This window comes from Alligator mississippiensis, chromosome 5 (genome assembly GCF_030867095.1).
Source record: "Alligator mississippiensis isolate rAllMis1 chromosome 5, rAllMis1, whole genome shotgun sequence".
NCBI lineage: Eukaryota > Metazoa > Chordata > Crocodylia > Alligatoridae > Alligator > Alligator mississippiensis.
Genome location: NC_081828.1, coordinates 10,689,715 through 10,711,033, shown reverse-complemented (window position 1 = coordinate 10,711,033; position 21,319 = coordinate 10,689,715). Strand labels below are relative to the sequence as shown.

At 48.7% G+C, this 21,319-nt stretch overlaps 2 protein-coding genes across 2 annotated transcripts in view; one reads left to right on the top strand and one right to left on the bottom strand.

Annotated features, from left to right (window-relative positions):
* Positions 1-834: 834 nt before the first annotated feature.
* Positions 835-9,747, bottom strand: LOC109281090 (dynein light chain Tctex-type 5). The gene is made up of 4 exons (XM_059727643.1): positions 9,622-9,747; positions 8,745-8,972; positions 6,594-6,668; positions 835-1,680 (listed from the first exon to the last, which is right to left on the bottom strand). The coding sequence occupies exons 1-4, from the start codon at positions 9,745-9,747 to the stop codon at positions 1,324-1,326; spliced, it is 786 nt and encodes a 261-aa protein (XP_059583626.1). The 3' UTR covers positions 835-1,323.
* A 1,892-nt stretch (positions 9,748-11,639) lies between these two features.
* Positions 11,640-21,319, top strand: part of CDCP2 (CUB domain containing protein 2) — a 29,074-nt gene continuing 19,394 nt past the window's right edge. Inside the window, exon 1 of the mRNA XM_014598622.3 lies at positions 11,640-11,670. Coding sequence (XP_014454108.1) covers positions 11,640-11,670 — 31 coding nt within the window. The remainder of the gene's footprint in view (positions 11,671-21,319) is intronic.

Sequence of the window (21,319 nt, the reverse complement as noted above, 5' to 3'; positions counted from 1 at the left end):
TGCTGGTATAATCTGCTTTGCATACTCAAATGTAAGCCCTTCATGTTTCCCATAGAGGAAAACCGAAGTGAGAAACACGTGTGCCAAAAGTTCTAGCCAGAGGCATCCCAGGGCAGTAACAGCACACGGGGCAGTGGTGCCGCACCAGCTATTTTGGTGCCCTCCCACCTCAAAAGATGGCATCTCAGGCTGCTGCTGTGGTCACCCCCCACCTACACTGCTTTTAAACATCAGTGTTGCAGGGAAGATGGTTGCTTTTTTCAGCATTCCCAAAGCTTCCTACAATCTTTTGCTTATTATATCAAAGCTCTTTTTAAATTCTAACAGCTACAAGTATTTTATTTGGCCTGCTTGCCTTTTAGATAGGCATCAGACTGCCAGCGCTGGCTCTCCATGCTACCTGGGAATATCCTGCAGTCACGTGTGGCAGGACCTCAGCACCTGCCTTCTGTCCCAGAGGTCCCAAAGATCCCATGTTGTGATGCTCCTCAGCAGAGGGAATGCAGAAGGGAGAAAAGCCCAATCTGCGAGAGGAAATGTCTCTACTACACTCTAAAAGGAGAAAAACCCAGCTGGTACCAGAGGGCAGTGCTGACCCCCGATTCAGGTAGAGCGCTTAAATGCATGTCTGCCTCTATATACAGTACGTAAAATCAATAGGATGACTTGTGTTCAAAATGCAGTGCACAGGTAAGTACTTGGTTGAATCAGGGCGAAAGGCAGAGAAGAGTGGAGCTGTTGAATTTTTTCTGCTGACCAGTGTGAGGTAGGGCCAGCAATTCTCCCTGGGATTCTTCAGGGACCGGACTGGACTGTCTTTGCATCTCACGCAGAGCCAGGCCCAAACCGTCACCAACAGGCTGGGGGAGATGTTAATCTCAGTGAGAAAAGTTCTATCACATATCAAATTTCCTCTTGAAAAATATCACATTAGCAATAGTTACTCAATGATAGTGGTAACAATACATCCAGGTTATAGAACAATGCTGACCTTTTGTAAAGCATTTGGAGATTGCTGACAAAAACAGCCACAGAAGAGCAGGCTATTCTAGTGCGGTGGGCTACAACGAGGTATTCAGTTTACCCAAGTTTACATGAGAAGTTTGGAGCTTACACAAGTTTTCAAGCACCCAAGTTTGTGTGATGCCTGGAGCATACACTCTTTCTCTACATCTTTACATCCACTGACTCTCATTTTTATTCTGTGGGTTGTGTAGAGCCATTCTGTAGCACGAGTACAGACAAACATAAGAGTCTCTTACTTTACTTGAATCTAGGAACATACTTTTGCTTTTCACACGTGAAAGATGCATGCTTTGATGACTACTCAAAATAAACAGCATGTACTAGAACCACGCAAAAAAGCGTCGGGTTCATGTATTGGGAGGAGGTGAAGTTGTCTGAATGAGGGTCCCACAGACACTGGCTGGTCACCATGATATCTGCGGTCTCGTCTTGGTCTTTGTTTCCAATGGTGACGTTGACAATTAACTTATACCGAGGAGGGGTGACTGTCTTGATCAGGCGTTTTATTTCTTCGCTTACAGTTGTACTGAGGCTGGCGCCTTTCTCAGGCTCATAGGTAACATGCGCAAGTTTGGTTGGTAAATATTCTCTGATCAGCTCCTCTGCTTTGGCACAAGAGAATTTTTCTTTTGGGTTCGCAGCTGAGTCTGGGATCTGTAACAAAGGGTCAGTACATGTAACTTGTATTAGAGAAGTTAGTCAGGATTGAGACCAGATTATATCAGATCCTGCACAGACACACATACCTGTATGTGTGTGCATGTGTGCCGTGTGCATCACAACATGTTCTCTCCTAACCATACGAACCTCTACAGTTTCAAAGAGCTATGCGGGCTTGGAAAACCACACAGCTTCCCTTCCCACCAATGAGGGTGGTCTTTTATTGCTAGGTATCTGGAATTATCCTATGATGGACCCAAGCATACTACTAATGCAGCTGTTTCAGTGCATGAGGATTACAACAAAGTTGTCCCCCCAGCATAAAATGTGGTTCTGGACCCTGGATTTTGCTGTTAAAACGGCTTTGATCCCATCTGCATGGTAATATCAAGCCTTGTTTTAATCATGTCGGGGAAGTCATTGCACTGTTGTTGATGGTTTTATGACCATGTCCTCTCCAGCAGGGAAGCTACATGGTACTGATCATGTCAGAGCAGCCGTTCATGAATCATCGGTCTAAGTCCAATACTGGAATTACTTTCAGAAAACCTGAACTAGGTTCTGTCTTTCCTGGCTAAGACCTCAGGAGAGGAATCTTCCCAAGATGGCCTTCAGACACATTTTTAAAAGCTTTGCTTGCGCACATCTGGCTTTGAAAATCTGACCCACTAGAGACTTTGCTAAGAGCCTGTGAAACAGGGAAAACTTCGAGTTAGCTTTGGAAAAGCATTTCAGAGCAAAAGCTGGGACTATTCCTTTAAATCCAACCCCAATATGTCTGGGTATTTCAGCACATATGGAACATGATGGTTAGAACCCTGCCCAGCTGCTCTGGCCAGTCTGCTGCGAAAATGTCTCTTTATTCATGGCTAGAAGGGAGGGTAGTGAGAGACAGACCAGGCTGCGAGTACTGTGGATTGCCATCCTGCACAGGAAGGGGGAAGCTCTGTCTCCAGCATCCTTTGGGCAAAACAAATTCTTCAGGAGAAATTCTGCTTGTGACCCCGGGAACGTCAAGATCCTTCAGCAGCGACTCGTGGGGTCTTTAAGGACAGTCCATGCTGGAGCAGTGCTCAGTGCACTTTGTTTTCCATTAGCCACAGATGCTCCCCCCCACCTACTTATGTTCTCGCTCTGCAGGAAGGATATCACATGCTGAAAAGCTTCCTTCTGCTCAACCTTGAATTTGCCCCTCTGCTGGATAAGATAGCCCTAGTTGGAGGGGGTTGCAGGGGGTGGGGGGATCTCAATTAGTGTTTTGTGATTAAAAGCCGGCAATCCTATGCATCCGGCTGCCCAGTGCCTGTGTGCCCCGGCTGCTCTGTTGGCAGGGTTCTGCCCCTGCTTTCACCTCCTGCAGGAAGAGGAGTTTCCTTGCTTTTTCAGAGATGCTGGGAGCAGGTCAGAGAAAGATCCCACAGGGAGAGTTTCATTGGGAAATGGTGTGATATTGATTTCTCCATCAATTATTAACTGGATTCTTAGTGCTGCGTGTAGAGCCCTCCCTGAAGATGCAGATGGCTCGTTTATCGCCAGGAGGCAGGGATCACATCCTGCGAGCTCCCAGCCAGCACTGGCCTGCTCCCTGCAGGACAGTTGTAATGCTCTCCCCGCTCCCAAGCAATGGGACTTTAACAACTTCCCCAAGGAAGCTCCTCCGCAGCCTAATGCAGCTCTCGGCCAGGAAGGATATTTTTCCTCTGATGGGCAACCTAAGTATCCTCTTAATTTCATCTCATCATTTCCTGCCTAAATAATTTCTCTTCTTTCTTGGCACTGTATTGAAACCTTTGGTCTTCTCTGCCCTCCCTCTGCTCTAAGTTAATCCCATTCTTTTTTCAACTTAGGATCTGGTAGAGCTCAGGTGAGACGCAGGTACTGCACGAGCCCATTTCTAGTGAAGTCCAGTGGCTCTGGGACAAATGAGTTACACTGGGTCGGATCCAGAGCTCCTTGCCCTTCACAGAAGCACTCCTGTTTGAACAGGCCAAGCTGACTGATCGTATTAATTCCTCCCCACACCCTCCATCCCAGGATTGCACAGCTGACAAATGGCAAGGCTTTGGTTTGGCGCAGCTTCCAAACTGCAAGCCCCAGGTCACGAGAGGGTGAACGTGTCACCCGGCTGATATATGGTATCTCCGAGGAGCAGATCACAGCTGGTCAGCCTGAACAGCCCCTCCAGTGCCTCTCCTCACTAGCTGGGGAGTGTCATTGTATCCGCAGGGTACAACAAATGGCACAAGCTGGTGTCACAGGAAGGGACAGGGCAGAGGAACAACACAAATAAACCACGCATCCTAGTCCCAGTCATTGCATACTAGGCAGGCAGGCAGCTTGGTGCTGATAGTGGCCAGTGACAGATGCTCGAGAGGAAGATGGGAAACCCAGAATGCTCTGCCCAATTGTACAGCAAAGCAGCACTGGGGAAACATGTGGGTCTTGAAACCAGATACCAACAGCCCCACTCCTTCTAGTGTGAGGGTTCATTGTCCCATTGCTTTTTGTCCCCTCGGTGCAGATCTGGAGGCTGGTAATCCTAAGGACTGGATCCACAGGGTCTGCCAATGCCACCTGGAGCTGTGGACATGCGGCATCGCTGAATCTCAGATGCTAAAGCCTTGCCACTTCTCAGTGAAAGGTTCTAGCAAACCCCTGGTAACCTCAGTCAAATGGACAGGGCAAGCTTGCCATGCCAGACAGTGGTACCCTCCAAATTGCTGCCCTGCTCCACATGGGCTCTCGCTGAAACTGGAAGCAGTGTGGTTATGTCTGTCTCTGGGCATTTGTAGAGGACACTTTAAAGCGGGTTTAAAGAGGGTTAAATGCCTTTTGCACTGCTTCAATGGCATTGCTGTTTGCACATTCGGCGGCATATTGCACGTTAATTCCGGCCACAGTAGCACGTTCGGCAGTGTAATGCGCCTTAAATGACTTTGGGACGTAGCAAATGATTTTGGGGTGCTGTAAAGTAAAATACCTCCAAGGAGTTTTAGTTTCCTACCCTACTGCTGTGGAGGGAAGTACTGGGCTCCGTGTGGCTCAGGGGCTGTGCAGACAGACCATGCAGGCAGCCCGGCAGCAGCCTGGGAAGGCAGGCTCCACAAAGGGAAAAAAAAAAGAAGTGGCGGGCCTGATCTTTCCCCGCCTAGAGCCTGCCTGCTTGCCTGAGCTGCACAGGGGCCTGGTGCTTCCCTTCACGGCTGCAGTGCCCCCGGGACTACCCGAGTTGAGTGCCTGCGGGCGGGTGCCACCGTAGGGGGGGCCCGCCACTGCCGCAGAGGGAAGTACCAGCCCCACCCACAACCCAGGGACCGCTCCGTCCGCTGGCAGCTCTCCCTCCCTTCCCCACTGCTGGAGAGGCAGGTAAGGATTGGGCTCTGACACCGGTGCGCAGGACATGGGGGTTTACTTTGCCCTAAATTGAACTGGTGTTTTTAAAAAAACCACTGCTTCAATTTAGGAAGAATTAAACCTCCATGTCATGTACAAATGCCCAAGGTGCTACAGCCAGGCTAATTATCAGGGGGTGGGCTAATTGGCCCTGCCCCTCTGCAGTGCGGAGTAGCTCAGCCAAGAGCCGTGCTGATGCAGCAACACCACTCCCGGTTTATGAGGCAGCGTGTGTGGTACAGCGCACCATGTTTGGGGGCGCTGCTGTCTGGCACAGTAAGTTTGCTGTGTAGCCATGCCCTAGCGCAAAGTAATGTCCCAGTAGGCAACTCCTGAGCTCTTGCTGATGTGCATGGAAGCTCCAAGCTGCTTTATCTTCATTTTTTAACTCACATTATCTCAGTGTCTAACTCAAGGTATGAAATTCACTCTTCTTCCTAAGAGAGGCCAGTCCTTGGGCCTGATTCAAAGCCACTGAGTGGGATCAGACTCGGCTGGGTTTTCCAAAGGCACTCATCTTCCAAGCAAGTGCTGCAGTGACCCCAGCCTGTGTGTGCTTTGAAAACCCGGCTGTAAGCACTTACCCCCTCAGCAAAAAGTTACTGAACTGAAATAATGCTCGCTGGGCTCGGTTCTGAAAGGGGCAGGTTCTGTCCAGCTATTCAGTCATATTCCCCATCGTGCAGGGGCAACGTGTAGCGGGGGCACAGAGGAGCACGTGCCCACCCTGAGATTAGCTGCCATCAAAGCCACCACCGGCTTCTGCGGGCAGTCACCAACCCCCCCCACCCTTGCTGTCGACGTGGCTGCGGGCAGACCCTGCTCACTGCTTGCTGCCGCTGACAGCATGGACAGTGGCTGCAGGGGATCCCCGCTCGCCGCTCACCACTTGCCACCCCCCGCCGCAGACACTGCCGCAGCTGCCTGCGGGCTGTCCCCGCTCACCGCCAACATGCCCCCGCCGCCAACACCACCGCCTGCAGGCAGTCGCCGTGCCTCCCCAATCTCCGGGGCACACATTGTTCATGCCATCGTGACATCTGTAATATGTCACTGAAAGAGTCCTGAGCCTAGTCTCATCCAGCCTTTTCAGGGGAGCACTGTAGTTGTAAAAGAGGCCAGTTCCAACATGCCTGCTCCCATCGCTCTTCAATGGTCAGTCTTCATTGCCCTTACCCTCAACTGTGGGCACATCTACATGAGACACTTACTGCGCATTAGCCTAATAACACTGCAGTAGAGTGTCATGGCAAAAACCATGCTAATAGCCTACTGCGCAGTGTTATTAGGCTAATGCACAGTAAGTGTCACTAAATAACTGTGCTGGTGCTACTCCACAGCAACTTTAGTTACTTCACATTCAGTTAGTTCTTCATTAAAGAAGTACTAAACTAAATGTACAGTATTTATGGTGCGTTAATGAACGTGTAGGCACGCCCTGTATGGCTGACCAGAAGAGACCAATCGTAAACGAGTCAAATAAATGAACCCGGGCCAGCAAAAGGAGCACGTACCTGCTCATTGATGATGGTGATGGGCTTGTGATGAGAGACCTGGAGTCTTGATTGGTTTCGGGCAGCAGTTCGGTTCTGAGAGTCAAATGGAGGTTTTAGTAGACGCTGATGTCCCACAGCAATAGCACAACAGTTAACCCTTTATTCTTAGACTTCTGAATTACCCATTCATCCAGGCTTTTCCCTCCGTGCCAACCTGGTAGCTTGGTGCCAGGGTGAACCCACGCTTGTGCCACTATATAAGAGAATTGTGTGCTTCCACGAAGCACACTAAAAGCCCGCTCGGGCGTGAACATCTGGCCCGTTAGTTTTCTGGAATATCCCTACTAACCGACACTAATCACCATCTACTTCCCGTTATCATAGTGATATGACAGGCTAGTGACCCTGCCAGCTGTCACCTTTGGAGCCATTGCTGGACGGGCTTAAGAGACTCAAGCTGTACATACACCCTGCACCACTGACCTGCATAAGGGGCCAGCAGGCACCACTGTAATACATGGCTGTACTCCAGCATCTTCCACCAAGCATTTCAAAGCACTCTATAGGAGTTACCTAGTTAAGGTTTACATCTGTTTGAGGTAGGTAAGGGATCACTTCACCCCTATGGAAATACAGGCACTTCTGGGGCTAAGGGTAACAATACTGTCCACTGGAATAAAGGGATTTACACAGATATTGCCTGGCTTGCAATACAATTTGAAATGGATTGCACCTCATGTCATTTTCTGTCCAAGGATCTCAACGTGCGCTCTGAGCACGGCTGAGCTTCACCCTACTCGGTGACACAAAACCAGATTGCAGGGAGAACAATCATCCCTGAGTCCCCGTTGAAGTAACCATGCTACCGAGAGGTTGCAAAATGCCCAAGGTCACCCAGGAAATCAGCGGCTAAGCTGGGACCAGAACCCAGATCTTCTTACACCCGGGCCCGCGCTTTAACCACAGAGTCGTCCCTCGCAGTCGAAGCAGCTGAGGGAATTTAGATGTAGTGTCATTTACTCGAGTTGGAATTTGTCCCGGACACTGTGGTTAACACCTTGTCTCCTACTGAAGCATTTTTCTGAGGGCTCCTTAGGGCTTTGTAACAACTCCTTGTTTGTTTAACTAAAGGGAATAGGCAGCCCTTTAATACACTGTGTGGTTGAAATGGGAGCTATTCTGTATTGGTCTTCAGTGGCTGGACACCTCTACCTGTACGGTAGGCCTGGGGCTAAAGTGCTTTGCATTGGTGGTCCATCGTCTCCAATAGCAAACACCTTGTCTTTAGCACCCCAGCCCCTTTACACAAGCTTATAATGGGGAAGAGTGGCAGCTTGTGGCCCAAGGAGTTAATACCAGCCTCTTGCTAGCAGCTCCGACAGCTGCCTGTAGCAGGTGAGTTGTGTGGGAGGGGAGTTAAACACATCATTATTGATTCCTGCATTGAGTAAAATGGATTTAACCCCAGGGCTAATCGTGTTAGCAGAGGCTGGTTGCGAAGGGCCAGGTACGATAAGAAGTCGGAACAGCTTTCCTCAAGGGATTTGCTCTGAGAAAGAACGACGCCAGGCAGGAACGGGGCGTACAATGGTGTCTCCGCCAATGATGCCAACCAGGGCGAGGAGCACCGCAAAAAGCTTTCCATCCCTGTGATCTAGGCCAGCGTTAGAGTGATGAGGCTGGTCTAAAAGACTTGGCCTTGGTCCCACTGCTGGGAGCCATTCATGCTGTGAAGCAGAAGGCTGTGAAAAGCTTTCCCTCCCTTTCTTGTGGGTTTTTTTTTTGCTAGACCCAGCGCAAGGCCCTTGAAGACCAAAGGCTTGTCCTCCCCCTCGCCCTCTCCCAGCTGGACAAGCTGGTTCAAACATTTCATCTCCCAAACCTTGCTTCTCTCCCTCGGGCAGTGGAAGTACAGCAGCAGAGAAGTTTGCCCGGCGAGTTGTCAGGCTGGCACTAAGCACCTGCACCCCTCTGCTTTGCTCGTGCATCTCAGACAGCCTGGACACAGCTGCCTGGAGGAACGATACACCAGCCGCTTTCCTCTCCTGGTCTCCACCCCCCTGGCATCTGCTAAAGGGAATGGTTTCGGCGCAGACTGGGGGATACTGGCTCCTTACTGGGAGGTGGATCTGGCTTGGCGTCCCGTCTCCCCCGTCTAACCCGTGATACCTTGAATTCCTTTGAGAATCTCTGGGCAGCGAGGAGCCCCCTCAGGCTGATGGCTGCTTTGCTCTCAGCTGGTCTTGTGGTTTCCTTGCCCAGCTGAAGCTTTGATGAGGACCCACCAGCAGCAGAAACGCCCAGGGCCTGGCAGGGAGCACACGGACCGAGAAGTGAATGAGTTTGGGGGCCTGCGAGGCCGTTCGGGACACTTGTGGCAGAGTTTAGGTCTGTGATCTAATTGTTTTTAGCACACCTGTCTCAGCAGTTTGTGTCTCTCAGCAGTTCGTGCAATCCCAGCTAACCACCCACCGGCAGACTGTCAACCTGTCTCCAATTCAAAGTTAAAAAATAGTAATTCACCCTGTTGGCCAAACCACCTTATAAAACCCCAGCGTAGCCCCATCCATCCCACCCCACAGCCCACCCGCCCTGCCCCTGGCTGGGTGCTCACCAAGGGAAGCATTAACAGGCACAGCAAAGACCATGCCTGCATCTCAAAAGTGGGTGCCTGGGTACCATTCCCCACCTTATTTAGATGAGAAGACCACCCCACCCCCAGCTTGCTCTTTTAGTGTCGTTCATGTGCTTACTACCTTGTATGTGGTTTGACAGCCATTAATTGTCCTATCTTACTTTAATTGTGCTTCAGCTTGGGTGGGGCTGGGGGAAGAAGTTCTGTATACATATTATTATTGTTATTATTGCCCATAAAATAAATCCAGACCTTGGCACAGAGCATTTCCTGGGAATTAATGACCGATTGGTGATAATGGTCCTCAGCTGCACCTCAGGCCATCAGCTCCTCCCAGCTGGTCATTAATCCACAGGAAATGTCTGGAGTATTGATCCTTATTGCTTAATTAATAAATGCAACTTGTCTCACTGGCTTAGATTTAGAGATGGACTCCTTTTCTTTCCTCACTGCTTTGAAGGTGACTTTCCTAGCGCAGGTCTCTCTCGCAGCCTTTTCCTTCGAGGCCTTTGGGTCCTTTTGTTTCCTGGCATTCATTGGCGCGCGGGCTTGTGGCAGCAGTAAAGGACTGAGCTCGGAGGCGGAGGCAGAGACACGACACACCGCTGTAGCTGGCACTTGCTCTTCTCCGGCTAATGCCATGTGGCACGAGAAACAAATCTTTCCAAACCAACACAAAGTCTTGATTATCCTCAGCTGATTACATCTGCCCAACAAGAGCCCGCACAAAAAGGGGAGCGTGAGCTGTCGAACAAGAACATTGTAATTCTCCAAGGTCTTGACGTTCTCCGTGAGAATCAATTTCTTGCCCATGAGTCACAATCCATCTTCAATACGTTTTTATTTTAGGGAAATTTGCTATCTTTAGTCCTAGCCACCGTCTTTCAGAAACAACTGTGCTAATTAGGCACCATTGCTATTCCACTGAGGTTTAAAATTCAGGTCTGATGGCCACAGCTGACCGGGAGCCAGGATTTTCTAGTGTTACAAGTGGTTATGGATGCTTCCATCCAAAATGCCCAGCGGGAATCACCATCAAGGGCTGGATTTTCTGAAAAAGCTGAGCACCAGCCCCTCAAAATGCAGCCCCTTAAAGTGCCCCAGGTTGAGCACCCAAAACATGGGTCATCCAAAAGCACTAGTCGTTTGCTTGAAAAATTCAGACTCCAGACTGTTATGGCTTTTAAGACTAGATCACCTAGAATTTGTCTGTCTGCAAATAGACATTGGCTTTGTGCCACCATAAAAAGGATTCCCCACTTACAGCTGGGACACCAGTGGCTGTTGTCCCATGGGATTTGGCCCCAGGAGCAACAAGAGGCCAGACCCTGTGGGACAACAGCTCTGGTGACATCTCTAGATGCCAATGAAGCGGATCAGCCATGCCAGGACACATCCCAGCCCAGGTGATCCCATTTCAAATACAACGTCTAATTATGTCCTGTGGCATAAATTAAACGGGGTACTTCTCCCTTAGATGAAATGACATTTGCATAAAGATTACCGCTTTAAAGATTGCCTAAATAAATCATGTGCTTCCTGTGCTTTGCAGCACCCTTCTAAGTGGTTTGATTCTTGGAGAACCTTCCTCAGCACTGTCCATGTGAGTTTTCTCGTTCTCATGGTGCCAACAAGTACCGAACATTTTTGTCTTAAGTCTCAAGAGTCAGCATCCAATTCTGCTCTCATTTTCAGCTCTGTAAATCACTTCCATCAGCTCAAAGCAGCTGGAATTAAGCTAAGTGCTTAGAGCAAAAGCTCAAACCAGATTTTTCTCCCTGTACAACTTGACTGCATGTTATATGTAAACGGTAAATCCCTCACAAACACATGCAGCGCTATTGTTGCAGTACACATAGAGTCTATGCAGGACACACAGAGACACAGAAGGTAGCAGACATGCATGTCTAAGCAGTGGGTCTACTTTACAACCTTCTCGCATTACACTGCAAAGACTTAAGTTACAGTCACACTCAACTTACTGATGGGTCGGAGGGGAAAATGTTGTTTTCATACCTGCAGGCTGACTTGGTAGCTTCTGCTCAAGATGCTTTGGCAAGTTGAACATTAACGGGAATGAGTTAAAATGAAATGCAGCCACTTCTACTTAAAACGATGCACGCTGGTATATACAAAATGTGTTGCTAACACTCCTCCAGCTATTTATTCAGACTGTTGACTTTATCCAGTCCACCCTCCATAAACAGAGAGACAAATGAGACTTTCATTTCTTTCACTAGGGAGAGAGAGAGAGAGGTGGGTTATATAAATTGGATTTGCTTTGTTCTCCTTAAGTCTGCTGATGAAACATTACTCTGTTCACTCTTAGAGGGCAAGGCTTTACATATAATAATTGGTGGGGAGGGGATGTTAAATTATTGCAGGGGTTTTATTTGCATTGGGAAGATAATGGCAATTGTTGTTAGGCAATGTCTGAAGACCATGAGGTCTCCTTCAGAGGTAATGCCAATGGAAAATAGCATGGGTGAGTGGCTGAGGAATGAACCAAGGAAGCAGGAGACATGGTTTTTATTCCCAGCTCCACCACTGACCTGCTGTGTGACCTTGTCAAGTAAATGCATGGCCCCCGTGCCTTTGTTTCTCCCACCACTTTCTCAGGACAAGGGACAGTTTGTTGCTCTCCATCTGTTCAGGGCGCAGTACAATGCAGTCCTGCTATTGATTGCGGCCTCTACAGTCTGTCCTATGACTAACACTGGGAGACAGGACATCTGATGCTTTTGGGTTTGCAATATATCTGGCCAGTTCTGCTCTCCAGGTAGTGGGCTTCTTCCTCTCCCAGTAGAACAGGGCAGGGTGTCAGCCTTGCAAAGCCATGGATCCACCTGGGATTTTCTGGAGCTCACCTGGAGGCTATCTGTGTGGACTGGACTCACAGGTGAGCCCCTTGGGATGGTACAGTTTGGGAAGCCAGGGTAAGAGTGGCAGGGTCAGTGCTATTTGCTCTGGTAATCCTCAGTCAGGTTGCATGAGGACAACGATGACTGACCCAGCAGGAGACATCCACTTTGTTGTGCTGCGTGGATGCCCATAGCTGCAGTTTGATGCTGCTGCGGGCCACTGTATGGGAATGATGAGCTGCACTCACTTCCTCTCTCCCGTCTGGGAGACTGGGAAAGGTTGTATTGTATCATCCACTACTTCCACATCTAGCCCCGACAGTGAGCTTTTCATAGATTTCATAGATTTCATAGACATTAGGGCTGGAAGGGACCTCGGAAGATCATCGAGTCCAGCCCCCCGCCCAAAGGGCAGGACGTCAGCTGGGGTCATAGGATCCCAGCAAGATAAGCATCCAGTTTCATCTTGAAGGTGTTCAATGAAGGCGCTTGAACCACCTCCGGTGGCAGGCTGTTCCAGATCTTGGGGGCTCGGACAGTAAAGAAATTCTTCCATATGTCCAGCCTGAAACGGTCTTGTAGTAGTTTGTGACCATTCGACCTCGTCATCCCTTGGGGCGCTCTGGTGAACAAATGTTCCCCCAGATACTGGTGGTCACCCCTGATAAACTTGTAGGTGACCATCAGATCACCCCTGAGCCTGCGCTTTTCCAGGCTAAAGAGCCCCAGGGCTCTCAGCCTGTCATCGTAGGGTCTGCTTCCCTGACCTCTGATCATGCGCGTGGCTCTTCTCTGGACTCTCTCAAGCTTCTCCACATCCTTTTTGAATTGTGGAGCCCAAAACTGGACACAGTACTCCAGCTGCGGCCTCACCAAGGCCGAGTACAAGGGGAGAATGACGTCCCGGGATTTGCTTGAGAAGCATCTATGGATGCAAGCCAGCGTTTTGGTCGCTTTACTAGCCGCAGCATCGCATTGCAGGCTCATGTTCATCTTGTGGTCAATGATGACCCCCAAGTCTCTTTCTTCCATAGTGCTAACCAACATAGCACTGCCGAGCCTATAAGGATGCTGCGGGTTTTTTTTCCCAAGGTGGAGAACCTTGCATTTATCGGCGTTGAACACCATCAGATTCTCATCCGCCCACTTGCTGAGCCTGTCCAGGTCAGCCTGGATCATCCGCCTGTCTTCTGGTGTGGATGCTTTGCCCCAAAGTTTGGTGTCATCGGTGAACTTGGCCAGTCCGCTTCTGACTCCAGTGTCCACATCATTAATGAAGATGTTGAACAGTATGGGTCCAAGGACAGAGCCCTGGGGGACCCCACTGGTCACAGGACACCACGATGAGTGACTTCCATCAATTACTACCCTCTGGGTCCGACCCCGGAGCCAATTTTCCAGCCAGTGGATCGTGGGGGACCCAAGGCGACAATTGGCCAGTTTCTCCAAGAGACGATCATGGGACACCAGATACCTAAGTGCCTAGGTACCAAAGTGATTCGCATCTGGTAGTTTAGAAGTGGGATGAACACAAAGACATTGACTCTGAGCCTTGGCCGTGTGTTCCCCAAAGGATGCGGGGAAGCCCAAATGTTTCTCTAGTTTATGGCCTCTGAGCTCATGTACATGTCCTGGGATTCACTTGCTCTTCCAGTAAGGCATAAGGCATTCTGGCATACTACGTGGAGGGGTCTTTACTCCCGCAGCTGGAGCTGTACTTCATGCATAGGGTTCTGGTTTCCTGGACTGTCAAGTACTTCCAGCATAAGGACCCCCTCCATCACCTGAAGACATGGTGTTATACTGAGCATATTGCCCTTACCAGATGATGCCTCCTTACATGACACTTAAACATAGCTGCCCCCTGCATTAGAGTGACATAAGGTGATGTGGGCACTGGGTTGGGCCTAACACAGCACCAGGTTAAATGCATACCAATAAATGAAAGTTATTAATCTGTTCTTGTTGTTTATGGAGATTAAGCTAGGAAAAAGTCAACAGAGGAGCGACAGCAACAGTCCTGGAGGGGTAGCAATCTGTTTGCAGACAGCCGGAGAGAATAGCCATGCCTGTTAACGCACACAGTGTCCCTTAAACATAGGATTTACTGTTTGGACAACACTCTTCTACCCTACACAGAAAAGTTGGTCTTGACCTGGCCCTCGGGTGATCTGGGTTCAACATTTGGCTATGCCAAGGGTGGGCAATTATTTTGGGCGGAGGGTTGCTTACAGCCATCAAGGGCCACATAATAGGCAGCCAGGAGCAGATAAATATTAATTTTCTACATTTTTAGGGGCCCCGCGGGCCAGATAGAATGGCCTGGCAGGCCGCATCCAGCCCCCAGGCTGCATTTTGCCCACCCTTGGGCTATGCTGTAGACTTTACATGTAACCTTGGCATGTCATCTCTCTTTCTCAGGTCCCAAACTGTAAAATGTGGCGAATATTTCCTTTCACCTTTTGCTGGTTTCCACCTGAGCTATCCAAGACAGCAGCTGTCTCTAAAAGCAAGTACACTGATTAACAAAATGGGGCCCCGCGTTCTGCCGGGATCTCAGCATGGCTCTGCAATGCAAGTGGTGCACGTAGTGCTTGATAGACAGTGAACGAGAGTACCGCCCTGCCACCAGGAACACACAATCCAAGACAGAAAAAAGACAGCGATTAAAAAGGATGGGATTAATCAGCCACAAGGGCTGAACCTGGGGGTGGCATATTACTACTCACACCCCTTGTTAGCCCCTCTGTATTGCAGTGTAGTCTATTGAATGGCCAGTCAGGCTGGGGTGATGGTCAGGGCTGGGAAGCCAATTGAAAGTCTTTTTTTGGTATAATCTGTCGGAAACAAATATTTCAGCTCATTTGCCACTAAGTAACCCTGCTTTGTTCTCGTTTTAATGTACCGAGGTCTCCTCTTTCAGCAGCAGCACGTATCAAGCCACGTTCAGAGGCAGTGTGCCCATCACTGGCAGTCCGAGTCTGCTGGGGTGCGAGGGGGTGCTGCAAGACCAGGCCAGAGGCTGCCAGTCGGGGTGCCCTATCTCGTTGACATTTAACCAATCAAATCCTGGGGAAACATTTTCCCCACTTCCAGGCCCAGCTGTGCAGCACAACATCCTTCCATTTTTTTTTCATCTGGGAGTATTGATTTTGCAGTCACTACTAAATAACCAGCCCGACCCTTTGGCAGATAATTGAGCAAGTGCCTCTGTGTCAGAAGATCCCCGAGTCGTTTACACACGTGTTGCATGGCATCTCTGGGAACGGCACTGAAGCACAGTTTCCTTCAAAAATATGGACTAAAATATGTTCTCTGTTTGTCTTGCTTTTATCAACAGTTGGCTTTGTGCAGTGGGTGCCGCAGTATAAATCAATATAATTCCTAAGGTACTTCTCCACGTTAAGTCTGAAATTCCCATTTTGGTTCACTGTCTTGCATTGTGAACTAAATTATTTTCATAGCCCCTTCAGGGCGCATTGTCAGCCCAGACTTACTGCAGTTAGACACCATATCTGCAACATTAATATCTCTCCTAAATATAGTGTATTGACAAGGTATCTGGTATAGTGTAAATCCTAGGGACATTTGATCCAGATCATTAAAACTGAGTGAAGGAAGCAAGGAATAGATCAAGTTACTAATTCAAACAAGCAATGAATTATTCATTCCACTATTAATTCTACCGCCCTCCTGCTTTTTATTTTCTTTCTCTCCTTTCCCCCTACCCCTCCCAGATAGACAGCTTTGAAAATACTCTTGCTCCTTCATGACGGGAGATTTGTTTGCCTCATATCACAGCTTTATCTGAGGATGCAGCATTTTCACATCAGGTGTCTGGTGGCAATAACTTTCTGGTGTGTAACAAATAGGGGGAATGCCAAGAAAGGTAAGGATCTGTTCAGCTGTTCTCCACACCAGGCTGAAGTGACTCCTTTACGTTTGGACTTTGACTCCCAGCTCGGGTAATAGTTACAGGATGCTGGCAGTAGGTCTGACCAGCTGGCAGTGGGTTTGCGTTACTGATGCCTGTTTCTCTGGCCTTAATGTTTTGTTGGATGTATCAAAATTTCACGTTGTTTCAGCTCCTGATCCTGGAAGCCCCCAACAGTCCCTACCTTCATATCCACATACCCACACGACTAGCCTCATAGGCAGTAATAGCACCCGTTTTTATAGTCTGCAATTGCAGGTCGGGACTTATTATTGTGCATTAGTCTTTTTTTTTTTTTTTTTGGATTTACACATTTCTATGCCTTCTTTAGTGATTGCTCGCTGTATAGATAGTGTAACATTTGTTGATGCAGCGCAGGGCAGCACTGCTGCTTATTCCTTGGTAATCAAGAGTTACTTGGGCATCTCTCCCTTCTCTTGCCCAGGTACAGGGGAGGGTGAGAGGTTATAAATGGACTGTTTGAAGAACAGGGGGACAGCCGAGAGGACTCTCCTGGAGTTACTGGGCTGGGGTAGTTACAGATCAAGGATGGGATATGTTACCTTGCATGCAGGTCTGATGAGGGACAGCCCCTGGCTGGCAGCACTTGTGCTGTGTTTCTGTTGAATCATCCCACCTGCTTGTGCAACAGAGCTTAAGGGCTGGCTCTGCTGAAATCAGTGGGACTAGGCTGATTTCTACCAGCTGGTTACAAAGCAGGCTTTGATTTTAGAGTGTAGAAATGTCACATTTGACCCCCATTGCTAAAATCCTGTTACATTATCTGTAAGCACTGGCAGCATAGCTGTACCTATGTGATTGGCCTGAGGGTGGCTCTTTTTTTGCACCAGCCATAGGATCAAATGTTTGCTTGTTTTGGGGGTCGCACTTTTATTTTGTTTAAGATTGGCAGTCTGGTTATCTCGGCGTCACGGTCCGGGTATTCTTCTGACCTACTTGTTGGCAATTACAAAAACCCCTCTCTGCTCACTTATCTAGACAAGTGCTGGGGAAAGTCCCAGAGGAAATGTTAGACAGAACTGGTGAGATCTGGTAGAGCTGGAAGTTGATAGCTCAGTTTTCTGGTTAAACTAGCTAGGAGGACCCACACTCTCCCAAAGGGTTGAGGACAGCGGATACCTCTTGTAAAGACTTCAGTGAATCATAATATTTGGCTCTGGAGGAGCAACTCAGCAAAGCTTGAGGCCGTTTTGGCGCTGAGTTGTAGTTCTAGCTTGTTTCTAAAAGGACTGTGGATGTGAATCTCTCTAACGATTAAGCCTCATAAATCTGTTACGTATACTCAGGGCTGCCTGGGCTTCTCCAAAAATTGCTTTCCCCACAGAGGCAGTTGCTACAGAGGGGTAAGCTCTGAGGGGTTTCTCTACCTTGTTTGGTTCGGAGAAGGACCTGAGAATTTGGATGCTCATCCAAATGCCCTCTTAGGTTGGAGGGCATTGTACAATCAGCGTCTCCCAATGGACCCAGAAGCATGCAAAGAGTGGAGTAAAGAAGTTAAGCTTAATTCCCTTGAATCTCAAGGGAGTTGGCTTGTGATTCAAGGCACAGGCAAAGTGCAGATCTGCTCTCCCTTCAAGAAGCTAGTAAGCACAGAAGGCATCCAACTCCTTCGAGGGTCCATCCCAGGTCTAGGTGATTGCCTTGCTGGGAGATTATGGAGTGGGTACAGATTTGGAGCTGCTGCTTTCCCAGTCTGTGTTTATTTCCAACACACATATAGTTCCCATATTTGGGGAATGGATCAAAGGAGCGAAGGCAGTAGTGCCTGTCCAGATGCAGTGCCAGGCCCCAAGTGGTACCAAAATCATCTCTGTGCCCAGCTTCCAGCACATGGCAGCATCCCAGCATGGCTGGAGTCCAAAGAACTTGGTAAGAGCCTGCCTCTGAGCTATCAATCAAAACCCCAGGTGGCCTGGGGCATCAACACCCCCTGGACTTGGACTACCTAGGTCTGTTGGTGCTGGTCAAACAGGTCATGATCCTGTGTCATTCTGCTGTACTGTTACGGACCATGTCTAAATATTAATTACCCCCTAGGAGACTCAGGTGGGATCGGAGGCCCACTGCACTAGGCAGAGACGCTTGCTGGCCCAAGAGCCTGCAGGCTACATTGAGGTGAAACACCAGCGTGAAGAGACCAGATCGCTGACTCTCAACCAGATGCTGAGGCACCCTGGGGTGCCTTGAGATCTTTGCAAGGGTGCCACACAATGTTAGCACTGTTAGGTGTGCAAGCGTGATTCACAAGATAAACCCTGAGATTTCAAACAGGAATCCATTCTGGCCACATTCTGCTCTGCTGGGGTCTTTCCGAATTCTTTGCGGCAGAATTACTCTAGTATTTTTCTGCAGTCAAAAATAAGTGAAAACTAAGAGCTGGCATTTCCTGAGGGGAGCCCTGAGTCTATGAGAAGTGCCTTTAATCTAAAAAAGGTTGAGAACCATTGGGCTAAATGGCTCACCCCAGCAATCATGGCAGAGCCAGGCTGAGAACTCGGGTCTGCTGCCTCTCAATCCTATGAAGCACCTGCCCTCTGCTCTGCAAATTGGAAGAAATCCAGTAGGATGCAACAAATTCCCCCTTGCTCCAAAGAGCTAGCATGCAGTGAGGACTGCTTAGAAGACGTTGTCCCTTATTGCACTCACTTAAGTACTTCAAAGCATAGAGCTATTCATTGATCAGTGGTTGTCTGTGCATTGAACTAGTAACCCCTCTTGCAGGCTCCCCTCTCAGAGAGTTATCTTAATAACATTGTTCTTTTAATGCCTTCCTTATGTTACTTCACTGCCTGGCCCTGGTAATTACCACCAGGGATTGAGTGGTGTGTACACACACACACAAACACACTTGAACCATTTGCCTTGTGCTTGGTGCAGTCCCTGCTTCCACGGAGACCCTCCTTCCTGCAGAGTTCACAGCGCCAGAGCGGGTGTTGAAAAGCCAGGTGCAATGGCTGGCTATTGATTTGCAATAGACTTTGTTCAGATGGATAGCACGCAGACTTGTTAAGGAATCTACACATGTCCCTTCGAGGGCAAAAAGGGTCTGTCTTTGCTCCCAGATGTGATGTCTCTGCTTCCTATACCCCCATATTTATCTAGTCCATAAGACTTGAGCTGCAGGTTCCCCCCTCCTCTACCTCCCTGACTTCTTATTTTATAGTCACTATGCCTTGGGATAAAGATTTCATTAGAAAATCAATCTGTACATGCATAACTCATTGTTAAATGAATCAAGCACTCAACCTTGATTTCTACGAGTTTGAATTTTAAGATATCACCAAGAAATATGTTTTTTCCACCGCCATATTAGCATTTGAAGGATGAAGGTTAAAAGGCTGTTGAAGAAGCTGGTAGGCCTGAGTTCTGGCCCATTTTGGCAATGGGTTCTCATGCCCCAGGTCCAGTGTTTGCACGCCTTTTTCAAACAAGCTCTCTCTTTGGACCTGGCTTCGGTGCCGTGTGCTTCCATCGGTATAGAGAAACATGCGTGTAGGTAAAACTAAATGGTCTTGTCCTCTTTTGGCCTGATGGAGAGCTCAAGTGAGCCATTCATACGCTGGTTGTGTGATCAGGTCTCAGGACAGGTTTTTATGGTTCTTGGTGCTTCATGATTTGTGATGTACTAAGATACTTTGCCTGGGCAGCCGGAGACAGCTAAGGTGAGGAGGAATGACTCCCAGCTGTTCATTCAGAGCAGCACCCTTCTGCCTGGTGGAGATCTCATTCATCAAGAGATGCCACTCATAATGTTGCCCACACGGACAGTCTCTGCCTCCCAGGAGGTGGTGGGTCCTGGCGTGTGAAAGCAGCTTGCCCGCCAGCTTGCAATTTAGGCCTGTGTCTCTATTACTTTCAAATTTGATCAACCATTTTTTTTTTCCCTAGCAAAAGTAAAGACAGATGTGGCACAAAGGGCCACACACAGGCTCGTTTCCTCCAGGAAAATTTCAAGCAAGTAGATTGAGGTTTTTAACATGAAAAGCACTCTTGCATCGCTGTGTGCATCCATCCATAGGAGTGATTTGATGAAGAGAAGTAGCAGTTGCAAAGGAGGGCCCTGTGATTCAGATGAGAGGTGAGAAGAAAGGAATTGTGAAGTGAAAGCGGCAGGAGGAGGGGAGAAGGAAGCAAGGACAGAGCAGTGTAGAAACACTGACCAAAAGCAAATAATCTGGACCCAGGAATCACTGCTACGGTTTGTACCAGTAAATAGCCAGGGAGCAGCAGCTCAGCCCCAGACTGAGTTCTGCTCTCGAAACCCCCCCTGGGCCTCTGATCCCTTCAGGCCAAGGTATGTGACAAGCAAAGACTCACAAAAAATGAGGGCTGGAAGGGACCTCAGGAGGTCACATCTAGTCCAACCCCCTGCGCAAAGCAGCACCATCCCCAGCTACATCCTCCCAGCCAAGGCTTTGTCAAGCCAGGCCTTTAAAACCTCCCAGGATGGAGACTACACCACCTCTCTGGGGAGCCTGTCCCAGTGCTTCATCACCCTCCTCATGAGAAAGTTTTTCCTAATACAGGCAGTCCTCGGACTTAGGACACAATTGGTTCCTGAAAACCGCGTCTTAAGTCGAAACGTTGCAACTCGGAACCGATTTTCTCATAAGAAACAATGTTATAAACAGGGGTTTCATTTCTGAACCAAGGCCCAATACCCTATTTTCACCAAAAATATCCCAGAATTTTGTACTTGATCAATTATTGATCAGCAATATAGCTACATTAATGTATTTATATTGTAAATAGCAACCGTATTGATTTGGAAGGACTTCTTTGAGGTGACTTTGCTGGACTTTTTGAAGGGCTCTTGGTTGGACATTTTGAAGGGTTCTTGGCTGGAGTCTTCTCGGGAGTCTTGGCTGCAGGTTTTCTGGAGTCTCGTCTGGTTTCTTAAAGAAAGCGTCCAAGGAAGTTTGGACAGACGTTCTCCAGGGAGATGGGCGATGCAGCGAACTTGTTCGCTGGCGTGGCGTCACGTCAGATCAAGCGTTGTAAAGTCAAAATTGACGTCATAAAGTCAAAACAGGGTGTCAATTTATAAATGTTGTAACTCGAAACGCTGTAACTCAAAACACTGTAAGTCGAGGACTGCCCATATCCAACTTAAACGTCCCTTGCTGCAACTTGAACCCATTGCTCCTTGTTCTGTCATCTGCCCCCACTGAGAAGAGTCCAGCTCCATCCTGTTTCGAACCCCCTGCAGGGAGTTAAAGGCTGCTATCAAATCCCCTTTCAGTCTTCTCTTCTGCAGAATAAATCAGCCCAGCTCCCTCAGCCTCTCCTCATA

Excerpts from the sequence above, each read along its gene's own strand:
- LOC109281090 (XM_059727643.1), bottom strand. The coding sequence starts at position 9,747 with ATGAATGCCAGGAAACAAAAGGACCCAAAGGCCTCGAAGGAAAAGGCT. Across the intron at positions 8,973-9,621 it reads CCATCTCTAAATCTAAGCCA|ATCACAGACCTAAACTCTGC; the intron begins GTGAGACAAGTT and ends AAAAACAATTAG. Across the intron at positions 6,669-8,744 it reads GATTCTCAAAGGAATTCAAG|AACCGAACTGCTGCCCGAAA; the intron begins GTATCACGGGTT and ends TTTGACTCTCAG.